The 18,632-nt window shown below is 43.3% G+C and overlaps 1 protein-coding gene across 12 annotated transcripts in view; it reads left to right on the forward strand.

Annotated features, from left to right (window-relative positions):
* Positions 1 to 1,871: 1,871 nt before the first annotated feature.
* The window catches only part of Wnk1 (WNK lysine deficient protein kinase 1), a 154,745-nt gene continuing 137,984 nt past the window's right edge, over positions 1,872 to 18,632 (forward strand). For 10 of the 12 annotated variants that reach the window (XM_008839737.3, XM_008839729.3, XM_029566775.1 and 7 more), the window contains exon 1: positions 1,872 to 3,228. In XM_008839737.3, the coding sequence (XP_008837959.1) occupies positions 2,485 to 3,228 (744 nt within the window). In that variant the 5' untranslated portion in view covers positions 1,872 to 2,484. The remainder of the gene's footprint in view (positions 3,229 to 18,632) is intronic. The other 2 variants (XM_008839730.3, XM_008839736.3) reach the window with 1 other exon arrangement.

Here is an 18,632-nt window from a genome sequence, read left to right on the forward strand (position 1 = left end):
ATCCTTGGCATCTGAGCATGGATATAAAGTCATCAGGTAGATTTCAATGGTAATGTTTTTCACATCTACTAATTATTTTTTTTAATCATTTAAAAAATTTTAATAACTACATGAGAACGTATCTGATAAATTAATATGAATTGCGAAGCAAGAAGTCTCTGAGCCAGGTTTATCTAGATAAACTGAGCTAACGAATCTTCTGTCTAGTTGCTTCCAAATCACTAGCCTTCGTTGTGATCCTCGACTAAGCATACCGGCTTCTGAGCTCGCTCCAGTCTGGTGCTGCGGGTGCAGCGCATTCACGCTCGGATGAGGTTGCCGTACCTTTAAGAACTTCCCGCTCTTATGAGTTTAGCTAAGTAACTGCCATCCGGCTCACAAGTTTGGCTTCCTACTCCGTCGGGTGCCCCCTGGTGCTCATCACCTCTATTATCACCAGCAGTAGCAAAGGGGTCCTGGGAGCATAAGGGATGTTTTGAAGAAAAGCATTCCATTACTCAGAACTGTACGGATCTAGGTTTCCCTAGTCCTGCACATTGGTATAAATTGCATATGTACAAGTCTAGAGAAAGAGGGGGTGTTGCTTTACAAAGTCTCTGAGCAGAAGAAAGACGGAAAACAAATTCCATCCCACTACAGTGGCAGAAGTCAACTGCACGCTCTCAAGTTTGTGATCAAAGACGCAAAGATATAAATTATCCTGGAACGGGATCTGCCCCGGTGCCGTCATCTCCCTCCCTCCGTCTCCCCCTCCCGTTTTCTGGCAAAGCAAAGAGTTCACACAGATCCCGGATTTCAGTAGGGCAGCCCATCTTTGCCGCTGGAATATTTGTTTGGGAACTGGAGCTGGGCATGTGGCCTTAGCTGTGGAAGGGAAGATGGGATGTATTTGTCTGCGTCTCCTTCCCTAACCCATTTCATCAACAGTAATCTCATGTGCACTCTTCACAAAGTTTGGGGCAAGTCGCTGGCTCCTCCGGCTTTCGGAGCTCAGGCTCTGGTCTGGCTTTGCCTTCCCCTCCACCCCCATACCCCTGATCACTCAAGACTAAGGAGGTTCTCCATTAAAGATGAACAACAGATCATTTTTCAGTGCATGGCAGCTCTAAGAGCTGTCTTAGCAGAGCATGACGGAAGTCTCCCGTTGTCTTTCACATTTCTTCCCTTCCCCCGCCCCCGCTCCCCATCCTTTTTTTCTTCCGCAATTAACTACTAAATAATGGTTTTGTTAGTGAGCAGTGACTTCAGGATAGGGTTGAACGACCCACGATGACGCTCCCATCAGGCTTCCAGAAGGGGCGGTTTCCAAGACAGAACTACAATTCCCAGAAGGCATCAGTCTAGAGCAATCGTAGAGCATCACGGAAGTCGTAGGAGGCTTCCTCCTTGGCCCCTTCCACGTCTTCCACTCCCAAACTACCAATCCCAGAGCGCCTGGAGCCCGACGCGCCTGCGCAAGAGAGCCCGAGCGCGAAGTGGGCGGGGCCGCCCCAGGCAGCGGGGGGCGGGGTCCAAGCGGGCTGTGTGGAGGCTTCAGACATCGGCGCCATTTAAAGCGGAGAGTTTCCCGGGCGGACGCGGCTCTTCTCCTCGGCCATTCCGCACTCTCCTCTTCGCTGACAGAAGGCGCCTAGTGGGGTGACTGCTCTTTTCTTTCCCTACCCCCTCCTTCCAGTCCTTTCTGTCTCCTCCCCTCCTGGCCCTGAGAAGTAGCGGAGCCCGGGCCCCGCGGTGAGCGGCCCTCCCCTCCCCACAGTTCCCTCCCTCCGCAGCCCCCGGCGCCGGCCCAGGAGGGGAAGAGGTTTGCCAGGCCCGGGGCGGGCGGGGAGGCCTCGGGGACGGGGGGGGCCGCTCCTCAGGCTTCGAGGCTTCGGCCCTCGACACCTGGTGATGGGCGCGCTGTGAAACTGGTCCCCTCTCCCGGGAGCGTACTGCCCGAGGCGGCCGCCGAGCGACGGGGGATTCGGGCCGCGGCCCTCCCTCCCTGCGCGGCCCCTCCCACCTCTTGTGCCCGGGGCTGCCACCGCCCGGCGTCGGAGCTCGTCCCTCACGCGCGGCGCCTCCGCCCTCGGGGTCTATCCCGCCGTACTCGGCGGGCGGCGGCGGCGGCGGCGAGAGCTGAGCCGTCTTCTCATTCGACGCATCCGCTCGCCCGGGAACCGGCCCCGCGCCCTGCTCCTCATGACTGCGGCGCCTCTGCTGCCCCAGCCCTACCGGCCGCCGCTCGCCGCAGGATGGATGCGGACTGTGCGACGCTAACCGTGGCTGCGCCCCCGACGAGCCCGCCCCGTGAGCCGCAGCAGCCTCGGTGCCAGCCGCAGCCGGACCCAGAGCCCCGCGTTGCCCTCGGGGCACCTTGTCAGTACTGAGCCCGAGTCCGGGCAGCCCGGAGCCCTGCCGCCAGTTCGCGGCTCCTGCGGGCCTCCCTCCCTCCCTCTTCATTCACAAATCCGAGCCCGCTCTCTTCACTCCAGTGGACCCACCATGTCGGGCGGTGCGGCCGACAAGCCGAGCGGCACTTCAGGCTTCCTGTCGCCGCCGGCGCCGGTCCCCAAGAATGGCTCGAGCTCCGATTCCTCCGTGGGCGAGAAACTGGGGGCCGCGGTGAGCGACGCTGGAATTGGCAGGACCGAGGAATACCGGCGCCGCCGCCACACTATGGACAAGGACAGCCGTGGGGCGGCTGCCACCACCACCCCCACGGAGCACCGCTTCTTCCGCCGGAGCGTCATCTGCGACTCCAATGCCACCGCCTTGGAGCTGCCCGGTCTCCCTCTCTCTGTCCCCCAGTCCGTCCCCTCGGCGGTGCCCCAGAGTGCTCCCGCCGAGCCTCACCGAGAGGAAACTCTGACCGCCGCCGCCTCCCTGGTGGCCCAGCAGCCCCCAGCCGCAGCCGCCCCGGGGGAGCAAACCGTCGCCTCCTCTGCCACCTCGACTGGCCCTGGCAGTACCAGCAAAGAGCGCCCCGTGTCCCAGCCCAGCCTTGTGGGGAGCAAAGAGGAGCCCCCGGCCGCCCGGAGTGGCAGCGGCGGCGGCGCCAAGGAGCCGCAGGAGGAGCGCAGCCAGCAGCAGGATGATATCGAAGAGCTGGAGACCAAGGCCGTGGGCATGTCCAACGACGGCCGCTTCCTCAAGTTTGACATCGAGATCGGCAGGGGCTCCTTCAAGACGGTCTACAAAGGTCTGGACACCGAAACCACCGTGGAAGTGGCCTGGTGTGAGCTGCAGGTAAGGCCCCGCCCACTCCTGTCCCGAGGTCCCCGGGCAGCCCAAATTGGGCTCGGAGGAGCCAGTTTAGCGAGCTCGTCCCTTCCTTGTAGTCGTTCCACCCCGAGCGGGAGCAAGTTGAAATCGGGAGGCCGGGCGGCCTGCAGTTGGCTGTCTGGAGGACAGGAATTATTGGTATCCAGGCTCTCCTACTAGGCGAGGGGTGAAAGTCGTCTTCGTGCACCGAGTGTGCGCTTCGTGTCAGCCAGGAACTTGGAGTTCTGCGGAAAGGTTTCCTTCTCTTCTTAGTTCTGGGGAGTGAGGTGGCTTTAGACCTGGGCGAGTGCTCCCCCACTGGGATAGACAGCGAAAATCTCCCAGCCTTTCGGGACGTTTGTGCTCCAGGTAAATACGGAGCCTTTTCTTCCACGCGCGTTGCAGTCTCCTGGGAGTGCCTGCAGCGGGCGGCGAACTGCTCTTGTGTAGTGTTTAGTAAGTTATAACAGATGCTTGGCCAAAGTGGCAGGGCATGCCTGTGAATCCCAGGCACCCCAGACGCTCAGGCAGGGGACTCAAGAACAGGGCTAGTCTGGGCTCCTTAATCTTCAAAAAAAAAAAAAAAAAAAAAAACGGAAACACCCACTACACCTCCTGGGTCCCAGCTCCTTCCCTATAGTGCTTTCCGTTAAATGCCATGAGACTAGTAAGGCACAGGTTGTGTCTGCTGTTGTGTTGTACCCCACAGATGTTTTAAGCCTGTGGCTTCGAGCTGGGACCTGACAGTGATCGTTAAAGTGACTGCCTTCAGCCTGTTCACTCTGTACTGAAGAGTACAGGAGTCCTGCAAAACTGTGTAATTGGTTTAATCTTGTTATAAAAGGCTGGTTTGTGACAGTGTCCCAAAGTATAGCTCAGACTGGCCTCAAACTCTTGATTCTTCCTCTTGATTCTTCTGCCTCAACCTCTGGTGCTGGGGTCACAGGTGTGAGCCACACTGTGCCTGGTATAGAAGAGTTTTTTTATGCTAAACTTTCCCAAAAGTCCAAAGAACAGTGCTTCCTTTTTTTAACATCATAGGGAAGTTTTCATGTTATAAATAAGGACGTGTCATTCTAATGTCCAAGTATATTCTGGACTTAGATTAATTTGAATTACTCATTGCTTGGCCTACAGCAGCAATAAATTAATATACAAATGATGCAAAAGCACCTATGCAAATATTGGCTTGCTTAACTCTTGCTCTTCCTGGGATGTGAACATAAATTAATGGTAGAAGCAGAATTTCTGCTACATTATAGGTGAAAGTGCGTTACTTCTGGAGAAAACGGATCAACCTGAAAATAGGATTGGAAAGTAATTGATCTCCAGAAGTAGTAAATTAACAACCCTTTCAATGTCAGTTTCTAAATGACCCAAGGCCATATGAAATGTGAAGGGAATAATGTCTGGAATTTGTTTCTAAAAATCTAATGAGGTGAATGTAACAGTCACCAGCTTCAAATGTTGTTCCACATGATAGCACCATGCATGTTAGTTCACCAGTCACCAAGCTTTCGCCCTACTTCCCTAGATGCTTGAAATTTTCTCTAATGGAAATTGATGTGAAAGGAAGTTAACAGCATGTGAAAGTAAACAAAACTGACAAGTTCTTTAGGAACATAGTTTCTTGAGTTCTACACTTGATATGGAACTTCTAATTACAATATGAAGTAAAAACTCATCAATTTTATAGTGAATTAGAGTTGGAAAGAGGACACCATTTTTTTTTTCTTAATTAAACTTTTTTTTTTACTATGAACAATACTTTAGTCATTTCCGGTTACAACTGAAACTCTAAAAATATGGAACGCTTCACGAATAAATTTTATTATTTTTATTTTATGTGTATATTGCCTGCATGTAGGTAAGTGCACCTGTTTTGTGCAGTGCCAGCAGAGGTCAGAAGAGGCTGTCAGCTCCCCTGGGACTGGAGTTACAGACAGGTGTTAGCTGCCATTGTGGGTGCTGGGATTCAAACCCAGGTCTGCAAGAATAACCAGTGTTCTTAACTGTTGAGCCATCTCTCCAGCCCCAAGGACACCATTTTTAAAATTTAAACTTTAAGGTTTTTTTTTTTTTTCTCCCTGAGGCAGTGTCTCACTCCATAGTCCAGGCTGTCCTTGGTGCTCACTGTATAGTCCAAGCTGGCCTTGAGTCCTTCATTGTCCTGCCTCAACCTCTGGAGTGCTGGGATTACAGGCTCAAGCCACCATGCCTGGCAACTTTTTTTTAAAAAGATAAACTTCTCAAAATATGCCCTTATTCTTACTAGACAGTCTTACTCAGATATTTAGAGCTAGGAGGGTAGAGAGATGGCTAAGCAGTTAAGACCACGTATTGCTCTTCCATAGGACCTGAGTTTGATTCTTAGCACCCACATTGGGTGGCTCACATTGGGTAACTCCAGCCTTAGGGAGATCTTAGGCACACACACGCACACAATTTAAAATGGTAAAATAAATCTTTAAAAAAAAAAAAATGGATCTGTTTGATTGACAGTTGCTAATGGTCCTGGAATTTAATTCTTTTATATTAGTTGCATGTTCAAGAGTGTGTGTGTGTGTGTGTGTGTGTGTGTGTGTGTGTGTTTTGAGACAGCCCAGGCTAGCCTGAACTCACTGTGTAGCACAGGCTGTCAACAAGCCCAAGGCAATCCTACTTCAGGCACCTAAGTGCTGGGATTATAGATATGAGCCACCATGTCTGGCTCTTGCCCACTCCCTCTTATTTTAAAGCACTGAACCCAGTTAAGTACTGAGTATTGTATAGATTAATTTTGTTATTTGTTTCAATTATTTCACTTTTTTTTGTTGTTGTTTTTAGTTTTCTTTTTGAGACAGGGTCTCCCTGTAGCCCCAGCTGTCTTGGAACTCACTATGTAGACCAGGCTGGCCTTGAATTCACAGAGATCCACCTGTCTTTGCCTCCCAAATGCTGGGATTAAAGGCGTGCACCACCATGGCCGGCTCAATTATTTCACTTTTTAAAGAACTTCTCAGAATGTAGTATGCTTGTTTTCCCTTTGACACCAGGGAGTCTGGTAATTCATTGTCTCGGAACTAATAATACAGTGCAAAAAGCTTAGTTTGTCTAATTCACAATAAGAACTTTATCTAAGCTCCTTGATTTTTCTTAGAGCTCATAACTTTTTGGACTTAGTTCTCTATGTAGGCATGAGCATGACCAAACTAAGGAAAATCTTAAATGTCTATTTCTTCTTCCTTTTTAAAAAGCTTTTATTTATTTTCATTTGTGTGTGTGTCAGTGGTTGGGGCTATGCAGGTACCTGTGGAGGCCAGAAGGGGGTGTTGGATCCCCTAGAGCTGGAATTACAGGTAGTTGTGAGCCATCCTGTGGGTGCTAGGAACTGAACTTAAGTCCTCTGGAAGAGCAACAAGTACTCTTAACCTGCGTCATCTTTCTAACCCCCACATTGACTATTATTTTAAGGCCATGTCCTAGTTTCAAAACTTTTGTGTCTTGTATTTCTACAAAATTTTTGTTTTTGTTTTAAAAAAATTATCACCACAAATTTAAAAACTAAATGTGATTGTTCTAGTGTAAGAATTCTGTATGGTAAAGCCTGGTGTGATGGTACACACCTTTAATCTTAGCACTTGGAAGGCTGAGGCAAGCAGATCTCTGTGAGTTCAAGGCCAGGTTGGTCTGCATAGTGAGTTCAGGCCAGCTGGGGCTACGGGGAGACCCTGTCTCAAAAAGACCAAAAAAATAAAAGAATACCTACTTTAGCTAGGTGTGGTGGTTCACATCTGTGATCTCTGCACTTGGGAGGCTGAGGCAGAAGGACTGCTCTGAGTTAGAGTCTAGCCTAGGCTACAGAGTGAGATTCTGTCTGAAAGTATATCTCAAGGCTTGGTACATAGATATTAAATATAATGATGCAGCATCTTACTTATATTGACCTTTCTTGAGGTTATCTGAAGATTTTTTGTTTACATTAATGCTTGAAAAATAATGTGGCAAATCTTACTCTTGTATTCTTAGGCGCATTGGAGTTGAATGTGATGTCATTGATGCTTTCAAATTTCTTAGCTTCTTCTAGCTTTTCCTTATAACCTTCCAATATAACACTTTCCCAAATGCTATCTTGGCTGAACTCCTTGTATCTAGAATCTGCTAAGATCTATGCTGCATCTCTTTACATGTATCTGTATTTTTCTCGTAGGTGGATCCCATATTTAATTCCTATTTATTATAATTGAAGTTGTTTGCATTTGTCTATTCCACTAGTATTTGGAAAGTTCACTGTGTGGTCTAATAAAACACTGTATGACATACAGAACCAAGGCAAAATAATTGCATTCTAGATTACCCAATTAACTGCTTTGGAGTAAAGAACATAACCTGTAGTACTGATTTTTTTTTTAATTATTTTATATGTATGTGTGTGCCTGAGTATATGTATGTACACAACATATGTGAAGCGTGTGTTGATCAGAAGAGGGCATCAGATCTCCTGGAGCTGGAGTTAATGGGCAGTTGTGGGCTGCCATGTTAGGAGCTGGACCCCTTTACAAGAGCAATAAGCACCCTTAACTGCTGAACCATCTCTCCAGCTCCTGAAGTACTGATCAGCAATGTGTCTTAACTGATTTAGGAGTGTTGAGGATCTCTTGAAATAGTATGTGAAGGTACTTTAAAAAATATAAACAAAAGGCTTAGAATAGCTACTTAAAGGCTATAAATTGTTTCTTTTTACAATATGAGTATACCTATCAAAGGTATACATTAAATTCCTTTTCCAAATAAAAACATTGCTTGTTTTTTGAGACAGTATGTCACAGTCCAAGTTGGATTCAAATTTGAGATCCTCCTCACTCAGTTTGCTAAGTGTTTGGATTACAGGGTGTGTACCACCATCACATCCAACTCAGAAAGACTTTCATTATTTTTTTAATTGTCCACTTTCTTTGAAACTTATTTTTAGTAGAAAAAGTATTAGGTACCTTAGCATTTTCAAGCAGATTTTTAAAAATTAATTTTTTTATGTTTATGAGTGTTTTGCCTATGTGTATATGTATGTAGGTGCACTGTGCATGCAGTGCCCACGAAGACCTGAAAAAGGTGCTGGATCCCCTGGAACTGGAGTTATGGATAGTTGTTATCCACCATGTAGGTGCTGGGAATCGAACTTAGGTCCTCCGCAAGAGCAGCCAGTGCCCTTAACAGCTGAACTATCTCTAGCCCTATGCAACCAATTTTTAAAATTTGTTTCTCCTCTTTCTTCTTCCCCCATCTCTCTGCCCCTTGCATACTACTGTCTCTGTTTTCATGTCACATGTATCCCTCATCCCCTTTCTTAACACACCTCTTTTTACCCTTTCTTGGTCTCCTTCCTACTTTTTTAGTCTTTACCTACATTTACTTTTAATTTATATACGTTCGTATGTACATTACAAGGTAAGATCTGTATATGAGGGAAAACATGCTTGTTTTTGTTTCTCTGAGCTTGGTTTGCCTCTTTTAATATAGTTTTTAGATCCATCCATTTTCCTGCACATTTCAGAAGGGCTTTAACTAACTTGTAGCTTGGATGTTCACCTTGCAATAATGCTATACTAAGAGAATGTAGTGATTTTTAGAAAAGAATCCGTCAGAGAAGCTATTGTCATTGCAAACACATGGTTCTCTAAGGAATTTAAGAATTATTAAGAAATATAAAAATTTAAGAATAAGAAAGAATCAGGGCTGGAGAGATGGCTCAGTGGTTAAGAGCACTGACTGCTCTTGCAGAGGACCCGGGTTCAATTTTCAGCACCCACATGGCGGCTACGAACCGTCCTTAACTCCAGTTCCGGGGGAATCTGGAGCCGCCTTCTGACCTCTGCGGCCTTGCACGACATGGGTGCACTCCCATACATCCAGGCAATATACTCATTACACGTAAAATAAAAATAATAAATTGAAAAAAAAAGAATAAGAATGATGAAGCCAAGTATGGCAACGCACGGCTTTGATCTCAGCACTCAGGAGGCAGAGGCAGGTGGATCTCTGAGTTCGAGGCCACCATGGTCTACGTAGTGAGTTCCAGGCCAGCTGGGGCTACAGGGAGACCCTGTCTCAAAAAAAGAACTAACACCACCAACAAAAAAACAACAAAAAAAGACCAAAAAAAAGAATGATATTTATTCTATAATCCAGGTTAAGAAAAGCCATATATTTCATCGTTGTTTCTTTTGTTCTGCTGAGGTTCAGCTTCTGTTTTTCAGTCAGTATATATTGAATGCCTACAAGCAAAGCGCTCTTTTGTAAATCATAGACTAATATAGTAAACAATAAGAGATAAAACTAGCAAATCAAATGATTGATGTGTACATTCTATTAACAGCTTTCTTGGGATATAAGTTGGCAGTAGTTTTACTTAAGCTAATGAGGAGGAGGGTCAGGAAGTAATTCGATGGCATTTATATCTGCTTCCCTCTCCCTACTGCCCTCCCACTGCCCCTGCCCAATTTCATGAACATACACAAGTATACATACACACATAAATACATATGTATGTAGTATGGCCTACAAAGTATGATTTGTGTCCCTGCCAATGTCCTTCAGTATGGATCTGTCCACTGGGCCCACCAACATTCCCAACCCTGAAAGATATTATCTTTCCCCCTCCAGAAGCCATCAATTTCCAGAAGTTCCTTAGGTTGGATTGGGATTTCTTACCCACTTTTCCACGTCTATGCCGGGATTTTATCTGATTTGAGTTTGCATAAGATTTGTACATGCTGTCACCGTTGTTCTGAGTTCATATGAGTAAATGACCACCTGTCTGGAAGACTGTTTTCTTGTGGTCATCCACCCCCTCTGGTTCTTACAGTCTTTCCACCTCCTCTTCTGCAATGATCCCTGAGCCTTGGAAGGCAGGAATAAGTACTCTGTGGCCTCTTGTTCTCTGCACTTTGGCTAATTGTGGGTCTCTGTTGTTAATCACCATCTGCTGTATAAGGAAATGTCTCTGGTGAGAGTTAAGAGGTGCATTCATCCTAAGTGTAGAGGTTGCATTGAAGATGTGTCACTTAGGGATAAGCATCTCACAGACACTTACTTTCTATGTTTGACCAGTTTTGGAATTCTGTAATAGTCTCCCATCTGTTGCAAAAAGAAACTTCTTCGATGTGGGATATTACTTGGTTTTTGAGACAGGGTCTCACTATGTATCCCTGGCTGGCCTAGAACTTGATATGTAGACCATGTTGGCTTCAATCAGATCCCCCTGCTTCTGCCTCCCAAGTGTTTGGATCAAAGGTATGCGCCATCACACCCGGCGCCTGTCCAAGTGGAGTGTTACTCTATGAAATGACCATATTTACATGTCACTTGAAGAAATAGCCTGCCTTTATTTTTATTTTTTAAATGTAAAATTTTTTATTTTAAGTGTGTATATGGGGTGTGTATGTGTATGTGTGTATGTATCTGCATAGGAACAAGTGTGCTACCATGTGAATGTGGAGGTCAGAGGACAGCTTTTAGGAATCCGATGTCTCCTTTCCATTGTGGGTCCCAGGGATAGAATTCAGATTGGCAGGTACTATCTTGTCGGCCTGAGTGAGCAAGGTATTAAGCAAAATTCCATTACCCAGAAGGTTCTGAATTATATTGTTGCTAGGATATGGTCAAAATGGACTCTTATATTTGTGTTTTTTAAACAAAATTCTAGATACTACATACACATAATAATACTTTCTTCAGGCTTTGTATTTAAATAACACTTGCAAAGTGAATCTCCTAACTATACTACAGGGAAGATTTTATTTTTAAAAAACAGGGTATCCTTGTAGCCCCAGCTGGCATGGAACTCACCATGTAGACCAGGCTAGCCTTGAACTCACAGAGATCTGCCTGCCTCTGCCTCCCAAGTGCTGGGACTAGAGATGTACGACACCATGCCTGGGTATTTTCTTGATTTTTATATTTGATGACAACTCAGGTTTAATAACTTGGGTACAATCACATGACATATCTTAGTTCTTGTTCTTTCCAAGAGTTAAGTGCTTTCTAACAAAACCAGGACAAGTTTGAATTCTGATAGATTTCTAAGTCTTTTGCTCTATTTAGCAAATAAAATTTATGGTGTCACAGGTACTTTTTCTTGAAATAAATCTCCACTTAGGGGATGAAGAGATGGCTCAGAGGCTAAGAGCACTGACTGCTCTTGCAGAGGACCTGTGTTCAGTTCCCAGCACCCACATGGCAGTTTTCAGCTGTCCTTAACTCTTGTTCCTTGGGATCCAACACCCTCTTCTGGCCTTCCCAGGCATTGCACAAGGTTGTACATACATAACGGGCAAAACACTCATGCACATAAAATAAAAAATAAGTCTTAAAAAATCATTCCACTTAAATGGCCTTTTAGAAATTAAGTCTTAAAAATCATTCCATTTAAATGGCCTTTTAGGCTATGTGTGTGTCTATTTTCTATAAGAGGGCAGTGATAGATTTGTTTTATTAATGTATTTAGAGGTTTTAGGTATTGATATTGACCATTGCAGAGAATGTTACTTCTGTTTAGGCCTAACTATTTAAAGAGAAAGTATTTCTAGCAGTCATTTTGCTATGTTTCTAACAGAAAGACTGAATGACTGTAAGTGTTAGATTTTTTTCACCTAGCTTTCAGTGCATAAAAATTTATTTTATTTTCATGTGGGTTGGTATTTTTTTTACTTTGTCAATTGAAATTACAGATTTTTAGCATAGTTACTGATACTATTAACTTTTCTCTTTTAAAGTGGGGATTTTTTAAAAAAATTTGATAGCACCAAGAAATAAAAAAGTCAGAGGCCAATATTGTGAAATTAAAGCTAGAACTATATCAGGTTTTTTTTTGTTGGTTTTTTTTTTGTCTTTTTTTGAAACGGTCACCCTGTAGCCCTGGCTGGCCTGAACTCGTAACGTAGACCAGGATGACCTTGAATTCACAGATCCACGTGGCTGCCTCTCTGCACCACCACATCCAGCTATACCAGTCATTTTTTATCCTACTCAAACATATCTTTTTGACAAACTGGTAAGTCATATTTTTGATTACAGTATACACAAAGGCACATATATATTTTGATGCACAAAGACTTTTCTCTTTTTTTTTAAACCTTATTACCTTGGTTACTTTTTCCTTTTTGTTTAACCTTCTACCTTGTTACTTTCATTTATCCTGGTCTCTTGATATGTTATTGAGGATTTGTTCATTTTAGTTTCAACTGAAATCTCATTTAAATTAAGTATGTTTGAAAACCCCTGGACTGTTTTGATTTATTAAGGAAACAAGATGCTCCCTTCTTATTCAGTAAGGCTCCATGTAACTGAAGTTTTGTCCTCAAAGTAGAAAGACTTTGTTTTTAGCACGTTCGTTTGCTTTGAGACAGGTTCCCTATGCAGCTCAAGCTGGACTTGAACTCACAACCCTCTTGCTATGCCCCAGTGGTAGCTGAAATTATAAGTCTGTCCCACCAGTATCCTTATTAATGGTTGCCTCTGATAGTCTCTGCACTAAGCAATGAAATTGCTAATTTTGTTAGAATTGGTTTTAATGCTTTAAAGGTGAATAGGTATGAGCAAGATTGATCACCATTAGCATTTTGTATTTGTGCCACTTGAGTCTTGCTTCTAGGTTTGGTTGTATTTCTACTGCATGGTGCCTGAATAAATTATTGATGTGATATTCATAGATTGTTGGAAACTTTGATGCTGTTTTACAGTTTAGGGCATTCAAATTACATTTTATTTGGGGGCACATACTATAGTACCCATGTGGAGGTCAGGGGACAACTTGCAATACTTGGTTTTCTTCTTCCACCCTTGGGTTCTGTGGATCAAACTCAGGTCATCAGGCTTAGCAACAAGTACCTTTACCCACTGAGCCATCTTGCTAATCCTGTACATTTGATTTTAACAAAATTATTTTAAAATTGATAGAAGTGACTACTGTATTTGTCGATGGTTAGCATTGGGGCATAAACGATTATGGGTTGTTGGTTGAGTGTTTTTCCTAAGATGCTTGCTTTTTTTGGGGGGGGTCTTTTTTGAGACAGGGTCCCAGCTGTCCTGGAGCTCACTATGTAGACTAGGCTGGCCTTGAACTCACGGAGATCTGCCTGCCTCTCTGCCTCCCGAGTGCTGGGATTAAAGGCATGCGCCACCACGCCCGGCCCTTAAGATGCTCTTTTAAAGGCAGTCCATATTTATCCATATTTATCAGTAATTCTATAGAAATTTCTGGGTTTTGAAACTTCAATTTTAGCAGTGATGTTTCTAGTATAATTACCAGCATACATGTAATAAGCATACATCTCATAGGTCAGGATTTCTGGTTGCTCATTAGTTTGGAATAGTTCTTTGAATTCATAGCTTCTCAGGCAGGGTTATGTATTTGAGTACACAAGATCTTAATTCAAAACATTTCAGATTGTACAAAGTACTCCTGTTGTGGTAGGAGAGATGAGTCAATAAGGGCTTTCTGCTTTAGCCACACATGCACATTAGTCTTTAATTCCCAAGTCTTGGTTCATTTTTATTTATTTATTTAAACTTTTTAAAAAATTACATTTATTTGCGTGTGTGTGTGTACACAGCATAGTCTCATTCCACCATGTGCATCTTGGGCACCAAACTTAGGTCATCAGGTTTGGCAGCAAGTGCCTTAACATACTGAGCTGTCTTACCAAGCCTCAAGTCTTGGTTTAGACTGTAATTCTTCTGGTTCCTTTTAGTGTAGAATGCTATTTAGAAAATAGGATCTAGGTTCCAGAGTTGTTCCTGGCTGTTTGAGATCATGGCTGTTTATAGGTTCTTTCAGTGAAGGATTGTCTTAGTTCATTTGTGCTGCTGTAATAGAATGCCATAGATTAGGTAATTAAGAACAGAAATTCATTTCCTCAATAGTTTTGGAAGCTGGAAAGTCCAAGATCAAGATGCTGGCATTTACTGAAGGATTTTCTTCCTGTGAGAGAAGGAACACTTCTTTTGAAAGCCCTGTTACAGCTGCATTAATTCATTCAAGAGGATAGAGTTCCACTTCCCTTTCTCTTTCCATTAAGGATTAAAATTTCAATACACAGATTTTTGGGGAACACATAGAGATCGTACTAGTTAGTGTAGAAAAGAGGCCTTGAATTCATTATCTTCCTGCTTTGGCCTCTGAATGCTTGTTACCCATCTGTAATATATATATCACGTGGGCTATTATAGTGAGACTCTGTCTCAAACAAAAAGAAAAATCAAATTCAGTATTTTTTAAGAAAAACTTTTAAACTGCTTTTTCCATTGTGTACATCATGCCATATTTATAGTGAATGCCAGCTTTAGTAGATCAAAACCTCCATTCTGTTTGAACACCAAATTATTCATCATCATTATTCTTTTAAAAAATTTTGTTTGTTTGCTGGGCATGGTGGCACACGCCTGTAGTCCCAGCACTTGGCAGAGGCAGGCGGATCTTTGAGTTCAAGGCCAGCCTGATCTACATAATGAGTTCCAGGATAGCTGGGCCTACAAGGAGACCCTGCTTCAAAAAGACACACACAAAAAAATTTTTTGTTTGGTTTATTCATTTGTATGTGTGTCTTGTCTGCATGTATGTAAGTGCACCACGTGCGTACAATACCCATGAAAGCCAGAAGAGGGCATCAGATCCTTTGGAACTGGAGTTAGGGATGGTTGTTAGCCACCAAGTGGGTGCTGGGAGTTGAACTTAGATTCCTCTGCAAGAGCAGCCAGTGCCCTTAACTGCTGAGCTATCTCTGTGTCCCCTTTGCCTTTTTTGAGACAGGGTCTCACTGTGTAGCCCTGACTGGCTTGGAACTCACTGTGTGGTCCAGGCTGACTTCAGAATCACAGAGATCTGCCTGCCTTTGCCTCCCAAGTGCTGGAATTAAAGGCATAAACCACCACACTCAGCCAAATTATTCTTAAGAGTTGTTCTTACTTTACATCACAGAGTATTTAGACCTGTGCTGTTTATTATTGCCACTGGCCACATGTGTTTATTGAATCTGAGAAAAGTAGCTTAATTTGACTAAAGTGATTTTTTTTTTAATTAAAAATTTTAAAATGACCCCCACCCCCCCCCGCCCAAGATAAGGTCTCACTGTGTAACCCTGCCTGGCCTGGAACTTGACATGAAGACCAGCCTCTGGCCAAGCACCTTTCCCCACAGAACCATCTAGCTGTGTTGACAGAACTACCCTTTTTAAAAATTCTTTTTCTCCCTACCAAACTATTCTCTTTGTTAGGAAAGGAAGAAAGTCTTGTTTGTCATACCACTAGAAAACACTCAGGTACAACACCTTGACTTCTGGTGAAATAGAACCACTAATAATACAAAGGTGATTAAAAAAACAAAACAAAACAAAACAAAAAAAACCCACCTCTGTTCTTATCTGCCTGGGAGAGTCATCCCAGTCTGAGTGGGAACCCTTGTGGGTGGGGCAAGTGGGAGGTCTCGGAGGCCTAAGCATCATTGGCATATAGCCTTGCATGGGTGGTCTCATTCCAGGATCAGGTCCTATAGGCATCCCAGGAGGAGAAGGGCACATCATTGATATCATGGGAAGGCCTCCCATGTAAGGTGCTGACATCAGGCAAGGGCTAGGAGGATCCAGGAAACTAGGGGGAGGATCAGAGGATGCAGTTGGAAGTCCCTGTCCTTGTTCAAATGCAGCCATTGTATCGTCAAGCAGGCTCTAAGCCTGCTCTTTCATCCCTTTTATTTTATTTTATTTCATTTCATTTCATTTCATTTCATTTCATTTTATTTTTGGTCTTTTTGAGACAGGGTCTCTCTGTAGCCGCAGATATTCTGGAGCTCACTATGTAGACCAGGCTGGCCTTGAACTCACAGAGATCCACCTGCCTCTGCCTCCAGAGTGCTGGGATTAAAGGCTTGCACCACATGCCTGGCATCATCCCTGTCTTTAAAACGTTTTATTAATTAATTAAATTAATTAACTTAATTCTTTTTGAGACAGAGGCTCCCTGTAGGCCCAGCTATCTTGGTACTCACTATGTAGACCAGGCTGGCCTTGAACTCACAGAGATCCACCTGCCTCTGACTCCAGAGTGCTGGGATTAAAGGCTTGCACCACTACGCCTGGCATCATCCCTTTCTTTAAAAAAAAAATTTATTTGGGGGTGGAGAGATGGCTCAGCGGTTAAGAGCACTGACTGCTCTTGCAGAGGACCCGGGTTCGATTCCCAGCACCCACATGGCGCCTACGAACCGTCCTTAACTGAACCCAGGTCCTCAGCAAGTGCAGTCTGTGGCTCTTAACGTCTGAACTCTCCAGCCCCCTTTTTTTACCCATTTCTGACTGTATTCTCTACATTCTCTGTGTTTCCTACCTCTAGTGTGTAGTCACATTAAAACTTGGGCATATTGCTGATCTGGCTACCTGGTTCCATGTTGCCCAGAACTTTCAAGTATGCTTAGGACAAGTTAGTTTGTTTTAATCTCCTTTGTCAGTTATAAATTGTATGAAGGTTAAACATAGGTCAAATACTTCTAAAATTTGGCATCCAAAATGATATGTACTATATTTAGAAATCACATTGGATTTTGAAATTTTAGGGCAAAAAAGAAAGCTAAAACTTTTAGTTCTCAACTAAAACGTATTACAGGTTGAAATATTTGACTTTATTAGTTACATATGTTATTGATTTCATTTATGTTAATTTCATTTACATTTTAAAATATTTTGCACCATTTAAACTTAAGTTTCAAGTTAATGTTATGGTTCTGTCACAGACTATTAACGCTATCAAAAAACTGATGTTATAGTAAATTTATTACCTCCTTCGATATTTTTAACTACTTCCTTTAAAAAAATATTTTAGCACCTTTCTCTGGGGGGTTGTTTTTATTTTTATTTATTTATTTTTTTATTTTTGAGACAGGGTCTCCCTGTAGCCCCAGCTGGTCTGGAACTCACAGTGATCTGTCTGCCTCTGCCTCCCAAGTGCTGGGATTAAAGGCATGGGCCACAAGGCCCAGCTCTCTGTGGTTTCTTTTACTATCACTCTTTACAAATGCAATTCTTTTGCTGTTGCTGAGTACACAGAAACTTGGTATTTTTAATTTTTCTTTTTAAAAAAAAATTTGTTATTTTTGTTTTATGTGTATGAGGGTATTGCCTACATGTGTATAAGTGCACCCGTGTCGTGCACTGCCCATGGAGGTCAGAAGAGGGTGTTGGATTCCTTGGAACTGGAGTTATGGATGATTGTTAGCCACCATGTGGGTGCTGGAAATTGAACCCCGGTCCTCTGCAAGAGCAGTCAGTGCTCTTAACAGTTGAGCCATCTGTCTAGCCCCTAATTGTTCTTTTTAGTTTGTAGTTCTTTGATCTGATTATTATGAAAAATGGAATCTCTGTCCTTAAAATTTTATCCCCCAGAGCTGAAGTTACAGTTGCTTGTGAGCCACACCTGACTTTGGGTGTTGGGAACTGAACTCCTCTGCAGGAACATTATGTGCTCTTTCTTAACTGCTGAACCTACATGGTGGAAGGAGAATGTGGAAGGGGAGAACTGACTCCCATAAGTTGTCCTTTGACCACCACACAAGTGCTGTGACACTTGTGTGCCCCCACCCAATAAACACATAAATAAGCAAATGTAATACCCCCAAACAACCACACTTCTCATGCTTAGAATTTAATACATTAGATAAAAAGTGAAGCGGTTTCTGTATATTACTACAGTTGTTTTAATACTTTGCATTATAACACATACAGTTGCAAAAATAACGTCTTAAAAACAGATTTTGATCATAATGTTAAAATTCACTACCCTTGAATTCTTTTCTGAGTATTTAAAAATTCTCGGTAAGAGAACTTGGAATGTTTTGCCCACAAAGGCAAAATATTTAGTTAAGATTATATCTAGAAATTAATACTGATACACTTTATCACTCTGAACAAAAATTTTAAATAATGTTTTATAAATGACCAAACTTATTTGTATTTTTCTATTTTAAACTTTTGTTCAGAGACGTGTAAGAATGTTCATTGCTTCTTGGATGATTTGTAAAAGCTAAGTGTTAGAGGCTTTAATAACACAATATTTTGCTGGGTGTGATGACTGGCACACACCTGTAATCCCAACACTCCAGAACAGAAGCAGGAGGATTGCTGCAAGTTTGAGGCCATCCTGGTCTACAAAGCAATTTTTAGGTCAACCATGACAGTATAGCAAGTCCCCATCTCAAAAGCCAAAATAAGAAAATTATTTGGGGAAGTTTAGTTTTACATATTGACTAAGTGAGGGGTGGGGGAGGTTTGGTATGCTCTTTTCACTTCCTTATTAATTTTTTTGTGCATACATATATATGTATATATACGTGTGTGTGTGTGTGTGTGTCAAACTGTGATTTAGGC

This window comes from Nannospalax galili, unplaced genomic scaffold (genome assembly GCF_000622305.1).
Source record: "Nannospalax galili isolate Female #2095 unplaced genomic scaffold, S.galili_v1.0 scaffold199, whole genome shotgun sequence".
NCBI classification, from domain to species: domain Eukaryota; kingdom Metazoa; phylum Chordata; class Mammalia; order Rodentia; family Spalacidae; genus Nannospalax; species Nannospalax galili.